General features: G+C 41.8%; 1 protein-coding gene across 1 annotated transcript in view; it reads left to right on the top strand.

Moving 5' to 3' along the window:
• Nucleotides 1-25,132, top strand: part of ca10a (carbonic anhydrase Xa) — a gene marked incomplete at its 3' end in the record, with an annotated part of 353,940 nt that overhangs the window by 286,614 nt on the left and 42,194 nt on the right. The window contains exon 4 of the mRNA XM_079260972.1: nt 14,512-14,697. Within this exon, the coding sequence (XP_079117098.1) occupies nt 14,512-14,697 (186 nt within the window). The remainder of the gene's footprint in view (nt 1-14,511; nt 14,698-25,132) is intronic.

The raw sequence follows: 25,132 nt of genomic DNA, 5'->3' as shown, positions 1-25,132 counted from the left end.
CTGCATGTCCTTCAGATTTCCTTCTACAAGTCCATCTGAGCCAGGCTAGAGCTCTTTCCTCACACAGCAGCTCATCGATGGAAAGCTGACTATGAAAGCAAAAAGATTTTTTTGAAAGCCAGGGTCTATTCGTACGTCTGCACATGGTTGATGAGAACTTTCTGCTAATAAAAGCTTCACATATGAAAAAGCCTTGGTATGAGAGTTGGACCTGAACCTGAGCAGCTGGAGATGAATGTAAACACTAAACTCCACCACACCTTGACCCTCACAGCCTCAGGCCCACTTTATTTGGGTTTTTAGTTTTCAGTTTTTTATGCGTGGATCAAGTCAGTTGTATTTTTGAAACCTAATGCAAATTGCAAAAAAAAAGAAAATCATCTTGTAGACTGAGAAAGTAGCATCAGCAGTAGCATCACGTTCTCTGCCCAAATGAAGCTCCAGGCTTGGCTTGGAAGCGTACCAAGAAACCTCCCTGTCAACAAGAACTCGATCCAATTGATTTCAACTGCACCCGACTGTAATTGCTATGATCTCAAGAGTCCAAACAAACCCAACACCGATGGGGAGGGGGGGATTGCTCAAGGGTTCAAAATAACTGCCCAGAAAGAAAACTCAGCAGTGCGAATGTAGGAAGAGTTGAAAGACTTGAACCAAAACAGACAGAAGAAAAAAGAGGAGTTTCAGATGCAGAGGTGTAGCTTGTGCACACTGTTGGTAACTCTGAACTTTAACAGCTGATCTTCCAACAAACATGGAGGAAACAGGATGACTGAAATGCTGCTTCACCTAGCAGCATCACGCTGACTAAACAGCAGCCATTGTGCTATGAGTTATAATCTTTTGCTTGGTTTTTAACATCGTCTTAATGGTCAGTCCGAGATCTCGGGGTAGTCAGACACCAACGTATCTGCTCTCAGCATGGAAATAAAATGTCTATTCAGAACCAATGACGCAGAACGGTACTTTGTGTTAAAAATACAACAGAATCGCTTTTTAAAACTTATCTTTTCCTCGCTGGAATTTACTTATGTGATTAAAAGTGACTGGATCAGTCCCTTTATGCAGGGAGACCATTAGACTGTCACATTAAAGCAACCCAAAGCATCTCCTTCAGCATTCACACGCAACACTCTCACTTCCAGAAGTACTTAAAGACAATATGTTGATTGGATTTAGTTTGAAATGTTGGATTTTTGCTCAGAAATTCGGGGTGTTACATTTGTCTGGACCACATGTTCTATAGTTTCCAATCATCTCAGCATGAAAAACAATGAATGTGCATCAAGTAAAAATGAGGAAACAGGTCATTAGTTTACAATATGACGGCTGAGGTCATCCTGGAAAGTACCATGGAACCAAGCGTCACCATTCATGCTGTATGATGATGAGTCATGTGCTGATGTGTCGTTTATGTGGATGTTGCTGACAGCTTGCGGATGCACGGCCAGATGTAGCAAAGGGAGAAGTACCATCAGGAACTGTAGGGTGGTGTTTCTCAATTCAGTTCTGAGGACACACATCCAAATGTGTGCTCAGTATGTGGTATGCATACATGTTTACCTGTCCAGTTAAATCTGGCAGCGTTACTACCACCCTCTTCCAGTGTCTGATCAGGATGGGGCCATATATGTAGTCAAACTCTTGCTCAGTAGTGCCAAAGTCCAGTTCAGGAGCCACTATCCTGAAAGCCCTCTCTAGCACACCTGGATGGAGTGCATGGATCGTTTCCAGGCCGAGCAGAGCTGACTGACGTGTACATGAGGCAAATCCAGCCATTTTATCCAGCTGTGTTGGAGGAGGAAAGCATCTGAATGTTGCAGGATGATTATCAGTCAGTTTTATCAGACAGGACTTGGTTCAAACTAGCTTAACATCTGATCAACATGGGAGGGGGGGGCTTGTGAACAAACTCCCCGGGTCTTTTAATGACGCTTGGAATTACCAACGAGGAAATAAGCAAACCTGCTGGATGCTTATTCTTCACGGGCCTGTCATGTGACACAACACAACCTCACATCCACCCGGTTCTGGTTGCTAAAAGCGTTTCACCACTTTTCATTACTTCAAAGGGGTCACATGTCTTCCCAAAGCACAACCGTCCAATCAGCTGCCTCTGTGGATGTCACAGAGCCTGACTGGGGTCTACAACAAGCCCGCTATCACACAGAAAGGGGGTTTCATGGCCCTGATAAGAACTTTATGATCTTTTTACGGCGCTCCAGCCGAGCCTGAAAAGCCAACAACTGTCCTGTAAAGGCTCTGTGGTTTATTTCCCCACCACATGGTGATCTTTACCCCACTATTCAGCCCCAACACAGACAACCAACCTGTTCCACTGATCCATCTCTGTGGATCAAAGTTCCCGTCTTGTAATGAGGATGATGTTCTGTGTGAAAACAGAAAAACATGTTGGATCACAGTTTCTTGTCGTGTCTTATGGTCCGTTGATGCTTTGGACAAACCGCTTTGCATGTTTTCTTATGTAAGCAACCTCCTAACAGTCACTTCAGTCGTATTTTCCAGTGTCTCCCGCCCCCATTGTGCCTTTTGTGCAGACAGACGGAGATGATGTAAAAGTCTGCATAATGACTGAGACGGCTCATTCATTAACGTGCACGCTCTCTTAATTATAGATTGAACCTTGATTTATTTATTTTCTGCTGTAAATTGCAGTTTCCACTCTGTCCTCACATGAAACAGAACTAAAACACTTATTTCTGTCCACACATCGTGCATTCCTGCACATTCTGTCTTTTTATAAGGTTAAAAATGGAAGTGCATTTTATAAATGAGCTCTCTGGAGAACTCGGGCCTGATTGATTTCCTAATGTTTTACAGGGGCTAATTAAGTGCTTCTCTCTCCACCCATTGAGTTTAACAGCCTATTTCGACGGTTCAAAGACTCAGATGAGAGCAGCTTGGACCTGCGGTCTGATTTGTACTCTTTGCAGGAATGAACTGCTATTCTTTCTCTCTCAGCTCCATTTACCTTAAAAACTCCACTGCATACAAATCATCCAGGTCCAACCTACTGGCAGACTGTCTCTGGTGTGTCTCTATGTTACAGACTTCCATCCTGGATTGTGGCATGCTGGATTTTGCTTTAGGACCGCAATCATTTACATTTATTTGGATTTGATGGGATTATATCAACAAATATCCAACAAATATTAAAGGCATGCAAATAAACTTTACTGTGAACAATGTCAACAATCACTGCTTCTGAATCCTTCGCTGTCATTTATACCATCATTATGTGCCAGGGAAGCACAGACTCCTCTAAAGCTGAAGCAAACGGGAGTCGTTGGTATCTGTAAATATCTCCAGTTTTACAGGAAAGATCACGTTCTGCAACAGAGTAAAAGGCACTTCTCCGCCTTGGAGAGCAGCAAGGTTGAACTACGGTGAGTACAAGTTTCAGCACCAGCCTTAAAACATCTTGAAGCCTTAGTTTAGTCCAGAAACACACCTTTAGGTTTGGGCTGTTTGGGCGTCTGACATGGATGAGGTTTTAACCTGAACAAAGCAGAGTTGTGGACTTGCTGTGCTTTGCAGGACATTACTTCCATAATGCTGAATTATCCTCATTAAACAGAGAATAGAAAAGTTGATGAACATTTTCTAAAGACAAATGGGTGCCGAGCGATAGCGTTGTGTGTCTGTGTGTTCAGCAATGTGTGTGTTCCATCTGGGTTCATGGGAGGCTCTCTCTCTCTCCATGATGGGGGGGTGACTGCTGCAGGATAGGCTCTGCATTGGAATCAACATCAGAAGGACTTTTTGTTTAGCAAAAAGTCTTTTTTTGGTTCTGAAAAAGACGTTTTTACACTTTCACCGTTCAACCGGATCGCAGCGTTGCGGCGACGCTGCAAAAGAGCCGTTTTTTGTCCCGGTGCTGCTGGTCGGACTCAACTGAAATCAGCGTCTTGTCTTCAAACAGGACTCATGTGAAGCGCCGTTGTTTCCAGAGCGGAAACAACACAGTCTGGAAATCTTTTTGCCAACGCTTCAGATCTGTGCTGAATCTCTCTCATCATGTGGTTTTACTGGAAACTGCAGCAGCGAGATGCGAGTCCTCAACTTCACCGAGCTGCAGCCCACACAGCCCTGCTTGTGTTTAATTCATCACGGCTCGGCTTTTTTCTGCCTTTTCCCTCCCACCCCTTAGCTTCCTCTGCACAGACGTTCCCGTATTTCTGTCGATGCCGCTTCGTGTTAATGTACACACCTTAATGAAAAAGCAACAGTCGTTCTTGTCGTGAATCAAACCTGCGTACAGCTGCAGGCACCAGAAGAAGATAGTAAAAGTCATGTAGTAATCAATCAAACATATGTGTACTTTCTACGTATGGTCCAGCACGTTAACGCATCTCATCACCACTTCCAGCAGCTTATTTTCTTTCTCTTGCTTTCCCTAATGGCAACATTTTCATTCGAAATGTTCCGTGTAAACGCAGCAATCCTGCAGGCTAATAGCTGAACGTATGCAGTAGTTAGAGAGGAATTCTGCTTGTAATAAGAGATAATTTACTCTATTGATCTGTGCTCTCAGGTAATGGTGATGCTCCTTGTGTTTTCTCATTACCAGCCTGCTACTGATGTTTTCTATTACTGTACTCGCCTGCTGCTGCCACGCCTGCCCCACAGTGTCAACTTTCTTCTTTATGACTTGTTTATGTTCCCCGACTTATTACCTCTAATGTTGTTCCATGCCTTGATCGTCGCTGTCTCTTATGGGAGGACAGCACACAATGCAATTGTCCTTTTCAGCTCCATCGCTCCTGGAAGGTTTTCGGGAACAAATTAAAAGCTTGCGAAGGTTGCTGTGACAAGATGAGGTGTGTTAGGGGGGTTACCAGAGACACACGTGGTCGTTTAAACTGATGAAGCCAGAAGCTGGAGGTGATTCACTGGCCAGTAATGTGTTGCAGTGCAGCACTGTGGATGCTGTTGTGTCTCCAGCGCATCATCTGATGAAGTAAAGCCATGTTTTATTCCCAACATAACAACATATCAGATGTTGAAACTAAGGCATTTTATCATTTCATGGAAAATATGAGCTGATTGTGAATCTGATCTGGAAACAGCTGGAACAGGAGCAACAAAAGGCTGGAAATGTAACAACTGGAGGAGAATTTGTCAGCTAACTGGTTTAACTGGCAACAGGTCAGTAACATGCCTTCAGAGAGGCAGAGTCTGGAGCATCATGGAAGCAGAAATGCAGGGTTCTATTGGGAATGAAAAATGGGTTAATGAGACTCAGAAGATCATCGTATTCTGTTTCTTTTTACATTCCACACAGTGTCCCAACTAGTTTTAAAGTGAGGTTGTGAATAAAGTCAAACACCGTCTTCTGCTGAAAACCTGTGAAAACTGCATCCACATCAGTATTTTCAGGTGGTTTCAGTTTTGCGTCCTCAGAGAAACACCTGCATGCGGTAAAACAGCATCAAAGCCAGCATCTGCTGCAGAGTGAGACAGACAAGCGGTATCATCGGGACATGATCCGTCCCTTTGAGGCGGCAGCCTTCAACGTGTGATGTGTAATATTACGCTTTCATCTGGCTTTTACAGTGAATGCTTTGTATCATTGCTGACTTTTATGTTGGTGTTTCTTTCGGCCTTATTCAGATAGAACAAAGTCATTACAGGCTACACAGAACTGTACCGCCTGGGAAGCTGGCTGTGGTTGTTGAGCAGAAAGCAGCTCAGAAATGAGAATGGTGTTTATTTTCAAAGGAGTGTGTGGCTTGGGTGTGGCGAGAAGACAGCGAGGGTGCATGGTGCTGGGAAAACCTAGCAGCCGAACTAATGCTCCGATATCTTTAGTCTGGTCCACACTCCAGAACACTTGGTGGCACTACAACACCAGTTAGTTTGTTAACTGCCAAGAGATGAGAAGAATAAGAAGAACTGTGGAATAATCAGGCCACAACCAAACTGCATTCTCTGAAGTGATTTATAATAAGCTGATAGATAGATAGATAGATAGATAGATAGATAGATAGATAGATAGATAGATAGATAGATAGATAGATGTCATGGTTAGTGATAATTCTAGTGCCGACTGGCTGCATATTTTCATATACATACACATGTACTTCTGCGAGATCACTAATATCACTCTTTTACGGGTGTCACCATAGCAACGTGTTTATCAGCTGGTTCAGATCAGTTGGCTTTTGACTGAGAGAAACTCTCGTGACAGCGATTGTTCAGCATAAAAACCACATAAAATAGTTCCCATACTTTGCATATTTTGCAAGTTTTGTAAACATTTGTGATAAAATGTTTACCATGTGGGACTGTGGTATAAACGGCTTAAACAATGAGGAGCCGTACATTACACGGTTTTAATGCACTCTGCTGTGCATTGTGACCTTCTCGACTCTGCGTTGTGCATTAAAACCATGCATACATGACAACATGCGCAGCAGTTTTATTAATGTGAAACATTAGACATATCTCGCATATGAGGCTAATTCATAGTACGAGTAGTTTTTATTCTTCTTTATTTCTTTACGTATTTTTCAGAAGCCATTCTCCAGCCTTCATGAAGGACTCTTTTTGGATGTTTGTGACTTTTGTTCCACTCTGTCCAGATGATCCAACACTGCTTCAGTAGGTCTGGGTTCCAAGGAGGATCCCCCCTCCATCAGACCAGTTTCCACTGTTCTTCATTCCAGTTCTTGTGTCATGTGACATCCTTTAGCTTTTAACTATGCTTCCCTGACTAAAGAAAGGCTTGGTAAACAGCAGGTTTCCATGGAGATCATTTCTGGTGAGGCTTCAGCCAACCTTAACCGATCAGCTGAAAGTCTATCTTTCAGGTCTTTACTAATTCAGATACACATGTTCTAATGTAAACATTTGAAATGAAATGAAAAATATTTCATAAGTTTTTTTTCCAGAGTATTTTTCATTTCATTTCAAATATTTAGCTTTATATTTATGTTATTTTATATTTTATTATTTGTATTATTTTTTTGTTATTGTTTATTATTTTTATTTATTTTATTATTTATTTTATATTATTTATATTTATTTTTTATTTATTTGGACCTTTTCTCTTTAGTTCCACTTTCTCCCATTTCTGAGGACAGAACGCAACGATGTGCCACAATTTGCTTCGTAGCTGTTTGGGAAACACCTTGCCGGAGGAAAAAAGAGATTATTCACTAAAGAAATGAAACCAAATGACATGTTTTTCAGACAGGCTGCCTGTAAGAAGAAGCCTAAAGAAACTAATTAAAGCAGGTTTTTGCAGATGGAGTGTTAGCTGTTTAGTCATCAACACAAAGAACTTCATAGGTTTAAAAAAGCTTTTCTTTGGTGACATTATGACACGTAGTGTTTCAGAGAAAACATGGGGCAGAAGGACAACGGGTTTGGGACTTAGTCATCACAAATTACACTTTGTATTCATGACATTTATTTATCACTTCTGGACCACAATGGAGCTCTTTATTAGAGCTAAAAGACAAACCTCAGTTTCCGGCTTGTGTGACTGTTTGACTTTAAATATTATGCTGATTATACGAGCAACAAAAGACAGTGCAGAGAGTGCAGCATTTTCTTATGTCGGGAAGTCATTAGCATAAAAGCAGAATAATCAGAATTACAGTGTAATGCTGAGACATGAGAAGAGTTGGACAGCTCAGAGCTTTTGTTGACCATCAAACAGCCGTGCTGATCAAGTACGAGCAACTCCCAGCCTTCTGCTTATCTGACAGGCTGGATTTGTTTTTTGATGAACGGAGCACAAAAGTCTGTGATTTTCTGCAATAAATTCAGCGAGCAGTATGAAAATATGAAAAGCCGCTTGTAATAATTACTCCAGACTCCAGAGAGTAATGGCAAAGCAGATTGGAGCGTGGTGGCGTTGCTTTGCTTGCAACCTTTCCACCACGTTGACTTTGACTGGGAGTTGTTGCAGCAGAAACATGACAGAACAAAATAAGCAAGTTTTACGTGAGGGTTTGTTCGTTTCCTCTCCCAGCGCAGCTGCCACCAGCTGGCTAAACGGAGCCAGACGCCATCTTCTGGCCTCAGCGCTCAGCTTGGAAATTTCACTCAGATGACAATGGATTTGTGTGTGTTTGGAGTCTCCTCTTAAATTGTTTGTTTTCAGTTTGCATTGGACTGCAGAGCAGCCCGGCTCCCTCCGCCCTCATCTCCTCTTGCGGTTGGCAGCTGTGAGAAGCCCTCACAAGGGATCATCGATCCAGATGAAAGAATGACCAATTAGAAAAAAGTGCATCTTTTCGTAGCATGTTGCTCTTGTAGCAGCCGTTCCACATCTCGGTTTCATAAACAAACACGATTACTCTCCTCGCCTCTGTAGTCCCAACCACACTTCAGTACTCTCGCCTCCGAGCCAGCCTCCAGCCATTTACACTCACACTGCACAAGGCGCGCTGGCTGAAGAAGAATAAGAACTTCAGCATCACACAAAGTGGATTCTTTGATGTATGTTTTACAGTGTAACATTTTACAGTTATTATACATGCGTCACGAGGGAGTTGGAGCACTTTTGGAAAAGGATTGTTTTCTAAAAGTACTGTCTATCATCAGTCATGCTCTTTCATGTTCGGTACAAGTAATGATCCAAGTCTTTCCACAGATGGGATGGGCGCACACAGTCAGCCAGACTCTGAAAAAGTTTGTTGTCTGCAGAAAATGCCGCCATAATAAAAGAGACAAGATGTTATTTGTGAGTTTTTTTATTAAAAACTCTTAACTTGCATGAAGAGAACTTTATTCACATGCAAGATAGACTCTTCCATAATCAGCTGAACACCCCAACAAACAGATTAAATTACAACCGAGCAATATATTTTTATGCTAAATGTTGTCGGCTCATGCTGCGATTTAGATTGTCTGAACATGAAGCTCGGCTCTCTTGCTTTAACTAATGGCTGGATATTTATAGTTTTTAATTAAATTACACTTTTGTTGCTTATGTAGCTCGTCCATCTAAGTAAGTATCACTTTATGTCTGTAACAGAAAAGCAGATTATCTTAAAAAAGTGTATGTTTGGAAGCGGCAGCGAACAGTTTACTGTAGACATCTGTTTACAAGCCTTTTTTCTTGCATATTCATGAATGAGGATGGTATTTTTGTAAATAAACAACTTCCGTGGATATTGGTGAGTCATCCACTCACTGGAGAATAAATAAATATATGATATAACTGAACGTAATGTAATTACCAAAGCTTTACTTTGCGATAAATAGGAAAAATAAATGATCCAGCTTTGTTTTATAGAAATACATAATGCATCATATAATTATGATTATTTTTGATTTTATAAGTATTTTATAGAATACTTAAAAAAAATCATAAATCATGATAAATTCTAAGTATCACCAATAAACAAAAAACTATTGCATTTATTGATGAATGTAAAATACTGTATTAAAAAATGTTGCATTGTTTTTTTTTTTTACTAATTTATGCATGAAGGGGTTAAAGTATTATTTTCTATAAGAGGGCATTCATGATGCAACCAGTGGTTGTGTGCATATTTTATTTTATTGAAATATATTGAAAAATCCCAAGCAGCTTCCCCATGACCCTTCATCGGATTGAGCAGTTAGGATAATGAATGAATGAATGAATGAATGAATATTAAAACATATATTCATTGAATTGTGTTGGATCATAATACATAAGGACAGAGTCAACAGGACAGTACAATCCAAACTAATTAGCGTATGCCCCCATCCCCAACCCACCTGAATCTCATCTATCCAGGTTTACAGACACAAAAAGTAAATTAATAAAAGTAAAAGAAAAGAAAAAAGTAAAAATACATGGAAAGAGCAAAATGATTAAACATTTTTAAGTTAAATGCATCAATGTTGTAAAATTAAAATATATACAGACAATTGAGTGACACCAAGAAAAAGGAATAAGGTTGGTGTTGATCACAGCATACAGTAATACAGCAGTATACTTAACTGGGACAGAAATATGCTGACTGTTAATAACACACACACTTGGTAGATGCATTAGGAAAGTGTTACGGGGATAGGAATTTGGAAATCAGGAGTTCTGAGGAATTTAAAAAACAGACCCAAAATTTAGTAAAACTCAGTTTTTTATTTAGGACAACACCTCAGTTTCTCTAAACCAAACAAGAAGATGGTTCAGTCAGCCAATAGGAAGCCAAGATGTGTTTTACCACGGCGTTTTGAGTGAGAAGGCAAAGATGAATTATTTCATGTGATCTTAAGGAGAAATTTGAAGCATAAAGACTTTGGATGCACAATTTGGATGAAATAAGGATAAAAGCACTTTTACAGAAATGATGCATTATTTTCTTCTTCACATTCCCAAACATAATGGAAGAAAGTGTCCTTATGAGCCGGACATCTCACACAAATGTCTACAGTATCTGGATTAAACGTGTTCAGTTTTACAGAGATAATTTATATTCTCAACATGTATTTGCATTGCATTTGCTTGAGTCTAGAATTAATTGAGAAACTGTGCGTTAAAGCATCTTGTTCTCCACTCTTCTAGCACATCTTCATTTGCACAGTGTTAAGGGTTAACAGCAAAAAGTTGGACAGCGGGGCTGCATGGTGTTTAGCACTGTGGCCTCACTGCAAGAATGTCAGTGGTTCGATCCTTGGTTGGGACAAGGTTTGGACAGTGGCCTTTCTGTGTGGAGTTTGCATGTTCTCCATGTATGCGTGGGTTTTCACAGGTAATCTGGCTTCCTCCCACCGTCCAAAGACATGCATATATGATTAATTGGTAACTCTCAATTGCCCATAGGAGTGAGTGTGTGCGTGAGTGAGTGTTTGTCTTTGTGTGGCCCTGTGATGAACTGGTGAGCTGTCCAGGTTGTTCCCTGCCTTTCACCCAAAGACTGCTGGGATAGGGTCCAGCTCCAGATTAATTAGACTAAGCAGTTAGGATAATGAATGAATGAAGTTAAATAGTGTTTGTTTCTTTGAGGTCCAGATTACTTTTTGTCCAAAAAAACTGCCCCAGTTCAGACTGACTGAACTGAAAATCAGGGCATGATAATACATATATTTGGTCCTGGATGAATGAGAATCCTCATTTTGTCACTATGTGGTGCTGTAGAGGACACATAAACCCAAAACCAGAAACACCAGTAGAGATGTCAGTTTTGGCTATTAACTCATATTTATAAACTAGAAAGGACAATGTGGTTGGTTTAGCTATGATTGCAACAAAAGCTTCTGCTTTGTTAACTGCTAAAACCACAACTGTGCTCAGCAGCTGGTTGCTGCAGTGACTGTGTTTACTTTATGAGACGCTCTCAATAAATTTACCTCCCGTTGACTCCTGATAACAAGCCTGATGAGAGCTATGAGGCTGAAGCCAAGCTGGTTGTACACACAAAAAAGTCTAAGCCCTAACTTTCATCCTTTAGATAAAACTATGGTTATGATAATTTAATTGCATGTTCTTGTGTTAACTGTACTCTTCACCATTTAACCACCATGACACGTTGGCACCAACGGATCTGTAGCCATGATGCATTATAATAGATTTCAGCTTTTGAAAGGGCGTGTTAATGGCCAATCTTCTTCGTTACAAGCCTGTAGGATGGTTGTTTTCATCACTTATTGTGGAGACAAAATCACTTTTACTTGATGAAGTTCTGCTATAAAAACCAAGAGGAGGCTTTAGAGTAGATGAGATTGTTTTGGCCTTTCCAAGGGTCTCGCCTCACCCTGTCGCCTCAGCAGGGAACATAAAAAGACTTACTTTACGCTGCTCTTTTCCTTGTTGGCCACTAAATTCAACACACCTCTCTCCTCCTGCTCACAGTACTTATCTCCTCTTTGCATCACTCCCTCTTCCTCTCTCTTTCCCCTTTCAAATCATTGATTTTTCAGAGTGTCCATAAAATATTTACAAAGTGTGGGCAGACTTCTTTCTCTGGGACTTCAGATGAGGGAGGGAGTGATCGTTTTGAAAGCCAGCGGTGAAAGGAATGGAGGAACAGGAGAGGAGGGAAAGGAGAGAAGGAGGCAGACAAGGGCGTTGGAAGTCCACCCAAAGTTGTGGCTTGAATATCAATGTTTCACCTTGAAACAGCTGATTATGAATAAATAAACACAGATACAGTACTGATGAATATCACATTTCCTCTAGCACGCTGCTGATTGTGAGTCTACTCTGATCATTTCACCCTTTTGTTCATGAAACCTTTTTTCTTTCTACTGGTTGATGAGTCAAGTATGATGTTTTTCTCCTGATAAGACTGGGACTATGTTGTTGTTTGGGTTTATTTTTCTGCTACTTTCTGTGGTCTTCCACAAAAACAGGAAGACCGTTTGAGTTTCAGAAAAATGAAAAGAAAAGAATGCGAAAAAGAAATAATAGAGTACAACAAGGGCAACAAAAGTAAAAACAGAACAATGGAATCTAAAACCCGCCACGTCTAAACGGACATTTGTAAGGACATTAGCCAGTACCGCTGCTGGATCAGGGAAACTAATGGATCAGAAAACCTCCATCATGAAGGATTCTGTAAGTTGTTAAATACAAGGAACTCCATCCTCTGCAAAGCAGCAGGCAGCAAGGGTTTGGTCATCTTCTTCTGTCTGGCTAAGCTCAACAAGAACAGCTGGAAAAACACATCACAGGAACATCATGAGACGCCGCTGAAGAACTGTACAGGAAGTAACTGAAACTTGGCTGCATAGCTTTAATCTCACCACAAGAACATTTTATTATAATAGGTTAAGTCTTCAAAGTGTGTGAAAGTTGGTTGACTATAGGAAGTCAAGTAAGCACTGGTTCCATCCAAGATCTGCAGAACATCATCTCTGAACACGTCCAGCCTGGAAGCAGATGGTCTCCAGCAGCAGAAGACCACAGCAGGTTCCCTCCTGTCAGTAAGAACAGGAAACTGAGGCTACAATTCACACAGACTCACCAGAACTGGACAATAGAAGATGGAGAAACGTTGCTGGTCTGATGAGTCTCCAGTTCAGCTCCACATTCACATGGTAGGATCAGAATCTGCTGGAAACATCATGACAACATGGATCCATCCTGCCGTCAGGATCAAGGCTTCAGGCTGCTGCTGGTGTGATGGTGGGGGGAGGTTTTCTTGTCCCACTTTGGTCCCCTTAGTACCAACATGACATGGTTTAACCAGCACAGCCTACCTGAGTCCTGCTGCTGACCATGTCCATCCCTTTCTGAGCACAGTGGAGCATCTTCTGATGGAAACTTCCAGCAGGATGATGCACCATGTCACAAAGCTCACATCATGATTTATCGTGCAGCAGCTGATAAATCTGCAGCAACGATGTGTGATGCTTCATGTCAATAGGAAGCAAAGTCTCTGGAGATGTTTCCAACAGCTTTTCCAATGTGTGATGCTAATAATTCAGGCAGGTCTAAAGATGAACAGGATCCGACACGGTACCAGGAAGGTGGACCGGATGAAGTGCAATTCTTCTTTACACTCAGTGTCTAAAATATGTTCAATAGTTTCAGAAGATTAAAAAAAAAAATTCTACTTAGAACTCATTGAAAAGCAGGTTTAGCAGCAAACAGAACCCGCTTCAGAAACAGTAAGAACGAAATGTTTTTGAGGTTTAAACTTGTATGACTCAGTCCATAAAGATGGATAAAGCATGCAGCTTAACAGGAACAGAAGCTCTCATTCATCATGCATATTTCTGGTACCATCTCCTCGTGCACGGCTGTTGACAAATGTTGCTCCCATACATCAGCTCCTATAATAGACTTGACATATTTGTGCCGAGGCTTAGTGGCGTTATATATATTCCATCAAAGCAGGCTTCATTTTGTCGCTTCGCTTGTTGAATTTAACTGAGTGAGTTTGCTGAATTTCTCTAATAACCAACATTAACTAGTTTTAATGGCTCACATCAGAAATGTTTGGTTTGAATTCCCTTTTCCAGATTTGTGAGGTTTGTCTGAGACTTAGCCTGTGGTGTGGTGTGATCTGCTTCCAGCTGGACTTGGTTGAAAAGCAACAGAAACGGGATCAGAAGGAAATCTCCTGATATACATATACATCGTAAATATTCATGCTGGGTAAAGTGGTAACCATGGAAACTCTCATGCTGGCCGAGTGTGGGGTTTGCTTTCCAATCGCACGAGGAGTTAAAAGGGATTAAAAAAGGGTGAAAAGTCTCTTCTTAATAAAAATACAGTGACTAGACACATATTACATGTAATATTCTAGCAGCCACGTCATTGCTTCTGATTTTTTCTGCAACGATGCAATTAGTGACCTGTCATGTCACATGATGGTATTTTCTTCATTATAAAGAGATGTAACACAATGGCAGCTGTATATATTCTTTTATTCATGTGCACCATGCCAGCAGGTGGGAAAGAGACCTCAGAAAATGTGTCTCTGCTCCCATTATCAGCTCTTTTGGTGAATCCGTTTCATTACTGTCTTAGACATCTTTAAAAGGGGAGTATTATTGTTTTGGTGTGTATTCATTTGAGCCCAATCTGTTTATCTGCAGGTGGGAGGAACCATGTACAACACCGGGCGCCACGTCTCTCTGCGACTGGACAAGGAGCATCTGGTTAACATCTCTGGGGGGCCGATGACATACAGCCATCGTCTGGAGGAGATCCGGCTACACTTCGGCAGTGAGGACAGCCAGGGCTCTGAACACCTGCTGAACGGACAGGCCTTCTCTGGAGAGGTGTGTGTCCTGTGTGGCTGTCAGTCCTCAATGTGAAACAATTTTGACAAATTTTGAAAGAACTTGCAAGAAAATGCAAATGACTGCGACAATTACAGAAAACATATTTATGTCAAAGACAAACAGCTTCTGATCCTCTAATTAGTGTTGCTGAGCATTCAAAGGGAAGAGCAACAATTAGATGACAGGTTTAGAAGATGCGCAGGCATCGAGTGAAAGAGAAAGTCGAGGAGATGATGATGTTTTGCAGGCATGCATTGTTTTTCCACACAAATCTGATGCATTTGATGGGTTTCCCAGTAGAGCAAAAAAACTCAGAAGGTGTCGAAGCTTCATGTTTTATGCCGTCATAATTCAGCCGAGTCTGTTTCTGCTCCATGTTATCGCATTTTCCTTTAATATATTTCAGTTTTTCACTCTCAAAATGTTGCAGGCAGCAACATTTAAGTGTAGAAAAACTTCCATTTTCACAGGCGCACAAAAGATCCACTCACCAGTAGCAATGTCGAGTTGAATTAAAAGCATAAAGGTCATTAGACAGGCCACACATGCTGCAGCCGCTTCAGCACGGCAAGGTGTCATTCGAAATCAATTCAACAAGAATTTCCACCAACGGCCCATCGTAGCCAAGTTTGTTAACTACAAACAAAAGGAGCAGGTGAAGAGTCAGGGCCGTGAACTTCGGGGCCTTCATTATGCAGTTAATGACCAGTTTCCAAGAGAGATCCTGGATCGGCGGAGAGTTTTGTTCCCTATCAGGAGAAAATCATTCGCCGAAGGAGCTCGCGCTGTCATCGCCGTGGATAAATTATTTATCAATGGACAGTTGTACCGCGACCCAAACATCACTACGTGGCTCTACTGACTTGTTGGTATGTTCCTTAATAATCTTAAATCTTAAATAAGTTATGCCATATTTGTAATACTGCGGTTTCAAAATAATTATCAGTATTTTCTCCACCCGTCTCTGCTACACCGTTCTCGTCACGGATGTTTCTTTTACATTATTTTCTTCCTTTGGCACGGTCACTTTTTTCTCTTTTCACTTTTCTTTGTTTGAACCCTTTCACTTTTATCAGTAATGTCACCTACTTCTCTATTTATATGTTTCATGGCGCACGCACAAGATTAAACATCGGACACAACGTTATGCATGATTCACACATACACTCACAGTTCAGTATGAGGAAAGCACACATAGAGACACTTAACGTGCAGATCCAGGTACCGCACACAGCTGACAGGCGCACAAGCAGCGGGTTACACACAGACACACGCTGTGGTAATATGCACATAACCTCCATCTCTGCTGGTTTATGGATACACTGAGGTTTGTAATATGCAGATAGTCTTCGTTTTTGTTGGTTTATGGATGCACTGAGGTTTGTCTCTTGGAATGTGCGTGGAGCTGGTACAAGAGAGAAGAGGTTAAAAATTCTTAATCAGATGCGTGAAATGAAGGCAGACATCGTTCTCCTGCAGGAGACTCATTTATCTAATTCAACAATAAATCTTTCAACGGACCAGTTTCCACATGTTTACTCAGCTTGCTATAATTCCAGACAAAGAGGAGTAGCCACTCTTATTAATAAAAGTTTAAAATTTGACATTGATCAAACAATCACAGATCCAGAAGGCAGATTTTTAATAGTTACATTATCTATTCAAAATGTTAAGTTAACTATTGCAAATGTTTATGGCCCAAATGTTGATGACTCCTCCTTTTTTCACTCCCTTTTTACTTCGCTCTATGATCACTTAGATAACACAATCATTGTAGCAGGGGACTTAAATGTTATTCTTGACAAATACAGTTCATCAGGGAAGTATCGAGGTTGGAAATCAGCTGAAACGGTTAAACAGTACATGAAGGATTTTGGTCTTTGCGATGCATGGCGTTCTCATCACCCGACACTGAGAGAATACACTTTCTTCTCTTCAGTTCACCATACCTATTCTAGACTAGATTACTTCCTAATCAGCAGTTCACTCATGAGTGACATATCAGAGATAAAGATCCATCCCATAATCATCAGTGATCATGCACCTGTATCATTAACCTTTAGAAGTAAAAACTGTAAGCCAGCCACTAGAAACTGGAGATTTAATACATCATTACTTACAGATTCTGAGTTTATCAGTTACTTTAAAAGAGAATGGTCCTCATATCTAGAAAACAATAACAGACCAGAAACTTCAGCGTGTGTTCTGTGGGAAGCAGGAAAAGCAGTAATGAGAGGGAAAATAATATCCTTCTCTTCCCATAAGAAAAAGAAGGAAACTTTGAGAACATCAGAATTAGAACTCAGAATTAAATCACTAGAGGAAGCTTACCATGTCTCCCCAGAAGAACACACACTGAATGATATTAGAAAAGCCAAACTAGAACTTAATGAAATAATAGATAAAAGAACACAATTCATGGTGCAAAGACTTCGATTGGACAATTTTGAACATGGTAACAAATCTGGAAAGTTCCTGGCTAACCAACTAAAGGCAAATAAGGAGAAAACAACAATTTCCTCTATAAAAGATTCAGAAGGAAATATCAGCCATGATCCTGACATGATAAACAATACTTTCAAAGAATTTTACAAAGCATTATATTCATCACAAATAAATCCAACAGATGAGAATATTAACCAATTTCTTAGCAGCATCAATCTTCCTAAAATAAATCAGAAAAATAAAATGGCTCTAGATTCACCTATTTCAGTTCATGAGCTCCATGAAGCTCTCCACCGTATGCCAAGTAAAAAAGCACCGGGTCCAGATGGTTATCCAGCTGAATTCTACAAAGAATTCTGGACCACACTGGCTCCAACCTTTTACAGCATGGTATTAGAAATAAAGGAAAAGCAAAAAATACCCTCCAATATGAACTTGGCGAATATTTCAGTCCTATTAAAACCAGGAAAGGACCCTACACTCCCATCCAGTTACCGTCCAATTTCATTAATAAACGTAGATCTCAAAATAATCAGCAAAGCTCTAGCCAGAAGGATAGAGAAAATAACCCCTTCCATTATTCACGCTGATCAAACAGGCTTTATAAAAGGTAGACATTCCTACACTAACATGCGCAGATTAATTAACATAATAGATTATTCAACTCTACACAATCTGAAGTCCACAGTTATATCTTTAGATGCAGAAAAAGCTTTTGACCGTGTAAACTGGAAACTTTTGTTTGCAACTTTAAAAGAATTTGGGTTTGGGTCATCATTTATTGACTGGATAAAAATATTATACAACAACCCAAATGCATGTGTGAAGACTAATGACAACACTTCTCCAAACTTCTGCTTACAGAGAGGCACCAGACAGGGCTGCCCACTTTCTCCATCACTCTGCCATTTTTATTGAACCTCTGGCAGCTGCCATAAGACAAAACCCAGAAATCAAAGGAATTCAAGCTAAAAATATTGAACATAAAATTAGTCTTTACGCAGATGACATCTTACTTTTCCTTAACAACTCACAAACAACACTTTCTCAAACAATCACACTAATTAATACATTCTCTTCAATATCAGACTATTCTATTAACTGGTTAAAGACTACAGCAATGCCCATTAACTGTGACTTTAAAAACATATCTAACACCACTATACAGTCAGGAAATATTAGTTATTTAGGTATAATAATCTCTCCCAGACTAACCGAACTAATAAAGTTAAATCATGATCAGCTAATAAAAACAGTGGAGGATGACCTCTCAAGGTGGAACCGCTTGCCCATATCACTTATGGGGAGGGTTTCCACTGTTAAAATGATGGTTTTACCAAAAGTTAATTACCTTTTCTCAATGGTTCCCATCAGACCATCCTCCACTTGGTTTAAATCACTAGACTCCCACATATCCAGATTTCTCTGGAAAAACAAGCCATCCCGCATTAGTCTAAAAACTTTACAACAGACCAAAGACAGAGGTGGGTTGGACCTGCCAAATTTTAATCAATATTTCTTATGTAATAGGCTGCAATGCATCTCCAAGTGGCTTAATCCAAGTTCTTTGGATGAGCCATGGCTGGATGTTGAGCAAGCATTGTGTGAGGATTTAGTCATTTCTGATTTACCATTCATCAGCTCAACTGTCAAGTCATATAAGTGTTTTAAAAGCACTAACATCAGCTCCAGTTTAACGGCTTGGTGGGAATTCCTGAAAGTAACCAAGTCTGCGCTTATTCCATGTAAGCTCACACCCATCTGGAACAATCCTGACTTCCTGCAAAACAAAAAGATGATAAACTTCCCTCGGTGGAAGAATAAAGGAGTAAAGCAGTTAGAACATATAGTAGAAAATGGAAACTTTCTGCCATTTGATGCAATTTCTTCACGATATGAATTCAGCAGCACCAAATTCTTAGAATACCACCAACTTAAATCTATTATAAGTAAGAAATACACCACTGATCAACTAAACTTACAGTTACCTATAAGGGTTGCAGAATTCCTAAATCTTAAGGCCCCGAAGCTACTATCCAAAATATACAGATTACTATTGAAGCTAGAAGATTCCATCTCTCTCCCAACTTCTAAATGGGAAGCAGACTTATCCAGCAACTTCAATCAAAATGAATGGTCACAAATCTGCTCAAACACATTCAAAATGACTAAGAATTCAAGCATGCAATTAATACAATTCAAAATTCTACACAGAACTCATTATACGGGACACAGGATGTTCAAGATGGGTCTGTTACACTCACATATCTGTTCACACTGTACTGACAACATGATTGACAGCTACTACCATGCCTTATGGTCTTGTCCACCTGTCCAGAGATTCTGGCTCCAGGTATGTAAAGATCTGTCAGACTGGTTTAAATGTAATATCCCTGCAAACCCCAAATTGTGCCTATTGAGTCACTTAGGTGAAAATAACATAGGGTTTAATTTAGCAAAACCAATCCTCAGTAGCCTGTGCATTGCAAAGAAAACTATCCTTGTGAACTGGAAAAGCAAACAGAATCTGTGTATCCAGCAGTTTAGAAATCTGTTATTAGATTACATCAGTATGGAAATGATGTCTGCCTCCTCAAAGGATCAGTCAGTTGAATTTCACTCTCTCTGGTCTCCTGTGATCAACTCCATCACTTAGTGTAGGGGGGAGAGTGTGACCTCATCCCGCTCGGGGCTGGGGAGTGGCTGGGTGGCTCAGGTGGCTATGGGTCTGGGGTGGACCCCTGGACGGGGATCTTGGCTGCTTCATTACTGGGGGGGCTAGGTTTCCAGACCTGGCGGGAGGCCTTGGGTTGATCAATGGTTGGAGTTGCCTTTTGGCGGTGGGGCGAGGTCGCTGGCGGGGGCTGGATCGGCGGGTATTGGCTCCGTGACGGGTGGCCGTGCCGCTGTGGGGTGGGCGGGGTGCGGGTCCTGGGCTCCGGTGCCCGGGGCTGTCCCCTGCTTCTCGGGGATGGGGGGTCGGCCCTGCCGTGGGGGGGTTGGGCTGACCTGGACCTGCCGCTGCAGTGGGGGCGGGTCCGTGCCCTGGAGCCCGGCAGAGGGACCCGGGCCCAAGATAGTTGAGGATGGGGGGGTGCCTGTGTATATATGGGGTGTGTATGGAGGAGTGTAGTGGTACATGAATGTATGGGGGGTAGGGGTGCGTGTATGTGGGAGTGTGTTGAGGCATGTATGTGTGTGTGTACGTATGAGGGAGTGCGGTGGTGTATATGCGGGGTGTGTATAGAGGATTGTAGCGGTACATGAAGGTATAGGGGGTGAGGGGTGTGTGTATGCGGGAGTGTGTGAGGGGTGTTGGGGTGGAGGTTTAGGGGACTGTGATAGTACATGAGTGTGTGGGGTGTAGGAAGTGTGTGGTGGTTTATATGTGGGGGGTTTATGGGGAGTGTAGTGGAGCATGAGTTTGTGGGGGGTAGGGTTGTGTGTAAGGGGGAGTGTGTTAGGGCATGTAGGTGTGGGGGTGGAGGTTTTGGGGCGTGTGATAGTACATGATTGTGTGGGGGGTTGGGGTTGTGAATGAGGGAGTGTGTGTGTGTGTGTGTGTGTGTGTGTATGGGAAGGGGTAAGGGCTTGTGTGTGGATAATCTGGTGTTAAATGCATGGGAGATAGGGGTGTGTATATAGAGGAGTATTGAGATGCATGTGTATGGGGGGTAGTGGCCCGTGTGTAGGGGGGAGTGGGGGGGTGCATGTGTATGTAGGTGTATAGGGGGGTGAAGGGTCATGATTATGAAGGGGGTAGGACTTCAGTGAGAGAAGTGGGGAGTTGTGGTGGTTTGTTCTAGGGTAGGTAGAATGAGAAGGGGTGTTTTGTGATGGGCAGGGGGGTGAGTGGGATGTAGGGTTTTGGAGGTGGACTAATCTTTTGGCCGTGTATCTGTTAGAATGGGTGTGTATGTGTATAGATGTATGTGTGGGTCTGTAGGTGTGTGTGTGTGTGTGTAGAGTGGGGTATGCGTGTATGGAAGAATGGGTGATTATAGAGGGAGCAGGGATGTGTGTGTGAGGGGGTGTGTGTATAAAGAACGGGGGTAGGAGAGTGTGAGTTTGAGCGTGTGTAAGAGAATGGGTGTATAGGGTGTGTTTAAGGAGGAAGTGTGGATGCGTGTGGGTGTGGGTGGGGGTAGGTGGGTGTGCATGTGTGTGTGTGTGTGTGCACATGTGTGTGTGTGTGTGCACATGTGTGTGCGTATGTGTGTGTGTGTGTGTGTTTGTGTGCGTGGGTGCGTGGAGGGTCTTGGTGCTCGGGGAGCGCTGCTGGTGCACTGGGGTGCGGCCTGGCTGCCGCTCGGTGGCGGTCTGGGGATCCCGGCCCTCCGTCGGTGTGGGTTGGGCCCTCTGCCTGCGGGGGTGGGGGGTTGCTTCTGGGCTCTTGGGGCCGTGGGGCCCGCGCTCTGTCTGCCCTGGGTGGCCGGTGCCCGGCGGGGCCGGTCCTCGCTGGTCCGGGCCTGCTGGGGCCTGTTCCCCCTGACTGCGGGGGACTCTGGCTGGGACCCCCCTCTGCCTCCTCCTGGGTTGGTGCATGGCTGGCTCCGGGGTGGGGCGGTTGGGGTCTGCGCCTGGGGATGGCTGCCGATGGCCCTGGTCTCGGGGGTACTCCTGGCGTGCCTCTTGCCTTTGTGTGGGAGGGGTCACACTGGCATGATCACCTTTTCCGGAACACGTTCCACTCTGCATGTTCTGCATGTGACACAGTCACCGAGTCGTCACGCAGTTTTATTCACTAACAGCAGCTAGTTTTCTCATTTCTGTTTGTTTCTCATTTATATTTAACTTTTTAGATTCATAGTTTAGTTACTATGATCTAAAGTTGGCTTGTATGTGTATGTATATGTATTAATACTGGCGAGTGCGTATATGTTTGTACGTATGGATGTGTATGTGTGTGTGTGCATAGAGGTGTGTGTGTATATGTATGTATGTGTATATGTATATGTGTACATATGTATATATATGTGTATATATATATATTATGTGTGTATACGTGTGTGTATATGTATGTGTATGTATGCGTGTGAATGTGTGTATATCTATGTGTGTGCCTGTATGTGTGTATGTATACATCTGTAGGTTGTTTTCTTTCTTTTTGTTTTTGGGTTATTTTTTAGTTGTTGTTTTTTTTTCTCCCTTTTCTCTCCCTTTATCTCTTTCCCTTTTCTTATGAGGTGTTTCTTCTCCTTTCTCTTTCTGTCTTTTGTCTGTCCTCTCTGGTCCAGCAGTACAAACTCTACAATTCAAACAACAATACAAAATAAACATAGAAATAAAATAAAAATTCAGAAAGTCAAGGGGATCATTATATCTATAAAGCTTCCCTTGGCAGAGAAAATTTGCTCAGCAGAACACAGCATCCAGACCATCATTCTGCTGCCTAAATGCTGGACAAGACAAAAAAAAAAAAAAAAAAAAAGAAAAAAGATTTTCCACCAACACTTCACGGTGAAAATGGAGCTTCCTTTGGTACTGATGTTAATTACACACATCTCTATGGTTGGAGAACTATCAAAAAGTTGTTTTTTTCCTCTCCATGCTCTGAGGTGCAGATTGTAAAGGTTACACTATCCTTAGCTGAATTACATGAAGTTCAAATTTCACATCATGACCCATTCTGTTCCAGCAGGAGGCAGCGAGAGAGGGCGTATAACCAGCAACTAACTAAACAATAGAGGAGAAAGTTAGAATAGAGGTAACAAAGGTCCTGAAAATTTGTATAATGCTAATTATGGACAGGTCAAGTAGCTGACTGGGCCTGAGTAGAGTGTCTGTGAAAGTCTATTAGAGCTGAAATAAACGTCCCTCTTCTTTGTTTGGGCCACAAGGTTAACAGTTTTACAATGATTTTGGAAGATTCCATCATGTTTTGCATAATGTCATTAAAATGGAGGAACAGGCTGACTTGATTGACAGGTCTCATCTTTAGGTCAAACTTGTAGATATTAGAAAAGAAGAACATGTAGTTTGTTAGCAGAAAGTCTGTAGCAGTATAAGCATGTATTCCTGCAAAAGGCATGTAAAGCTGGTAGATCTTGTTCAAAGACCTTGTTCATTTCTAACATGAAACTCCCAGTTTGGAGCAACAGACTAAAGCGCATTTCTGCTCCCTTATGCATGGAAATGTGGCCGTCCGTTTCAAATATTGTCATATGTTGCCCCCAAAATACTTCCACGTGTCGTTTTCTTTTCCATTGCTGTGGTTATTAGATCAATTCATCCACTAGGGGGCAGTGTTCTGACATCAAACCGCTTGGTGGCGTTAAAGCTGGGGAAGGTAATGTTGCTCAGAGACATTTTATTTTTACTCTGTGAGAAGTGGTTCCTCGTCCTGATAGTAGTATATACATTCTGTAATCATGGACAATAAGAAATATAGTTAGACCCCTCAGTTTACTGTAAATCTGTAAAAACTCTGACCAATCCAAACGTTCGGATATATTGTAAACTTCTTCTCCCGGCTCCCCTCCTCCCCCTCCAGCAGCGCATACCTGATAGCCACACCCTGCATATAAACAGCGTGTTAGGATGAAAATACACAGTAGTGAAGAAGAGACTCGGAAGGCAAACATGGCTGAGGAAATGCAGGAAGGATTTCCCGACCCGGCTCGGTTTATTTGCCTCCTCCTGCTAAACAGCCGAGAAAGAGAAAAATTGTTGGTGGAAAAAGCTGCGAATAAAAAAACCTCAGATCACGCAAGGAGTAGAACCAGAGGGGGAGGAGCCAAGACACGGCGCCACTTTCAAATCTTGCAAGCTAACCAACATTACCTTCCCAAGCTTTAATTCACAGCTTTAAAGTAGTTTGAAACCACCCAGCAAGCCCAGTGCACCCAGACAGACTCTTTTCTAAAGCTTTCACCGTCTCTACAGTTATTGTCCTACTTGTCTTTTTTCTTCTTCTTCTGCTTCTCTGTCTTCCTGTTCTTCTTCCTCTCCAGTTTGTTCCTTTCCCTGTTCACGTCAGCGATTCTGCTCAATACTGCCCCCATGGTTTACAGTGGTATTGCTCCGTTTGTGGCAAAAAGTAGTTGATTCACAAGTTGCCTGAAAATTTACCCAATTTTTGGCCTTAACAATGCAGGAGACAGACGAAAGGGTCCGTCCATCTGCGTGCTTCTCCGTCTTCTGCTTCAAGCATAAAAGAGCCTTGAGAGCCAGAACATTTAAATGACTTACAGGCAGCATCAACTGAAAATGTAAAACACTACATCTGCTGATGGTTGAAACCTGTTTTCTGCAGACAAACAGAGCAACACCACTCCCTAAAGCTGCAGGTTTCCCAAGCAGAACAGCAGGAAAGGTTCATCCAACCTCATTAGATCAGGTCTGATGATTTCTACGTGAAGAAATACAATCCACAAAGACAGGATCCTAGAAACATCAGAAAATATGGCTGACTTCCTGCAGCAAGACTCCAAGACACTCTCAGATGTTATTTGTCCCCAATCTGGCTATGCCAAGTTCTTTTGTGGACAGGGGGAAGACCTACTCACTGGGCTCAACATCTTATAAATAAGTGGTACAGTATATACGGGAAATGAAGATGTTTATTTCAGCCAGATTATTCTAACCACAATCTACATATCCTAAAAACAAAGGCATAATTAGTTTATAAGAATATGAATTTGCCATCTATAATTCCATTTCTAGACGATGCAACATGTAGCATTGGAAAGCTTAGCTGTTTGAGATGAGCGAAAATAATAATTTTATATATTAATTTGTTGAGATGATAAAAACATATTGGAAAGAATGTATTTGACCTTAACATTAATCTTTTCCTAAACCGAATCAAGAACTGAATCAGGAAAAGACAAAAGGATCACCATAATGAGTTGTGTTCAGGTGTCACTGAGGCAACCAACCACAAAGCGACCTTTAATGTAAGAGTCATGTTTTACCTGTAACTGTGCAGGTTTTCTGTCCAAAACCAAAGATCGCCATTGTCTAAAGCCAACCAGAGAGGAGACCA

Source organism: Telmatherina bonti (genome assembly GCF_933228915.1).
Source record: "Telmatherina bonti genome assembly, chromosome: 21".
In the NCBI taxonomy this organism is placed as follows: Eukaryota; Metazoa; Chordata; class Actinopteri; order Atheriniformes; family Telmatherinidae; genus Telmatherina; species Telmatherina bonti.
This window is presented reverse-complemented; position numbering and strand designations above follow the sequence as displayed.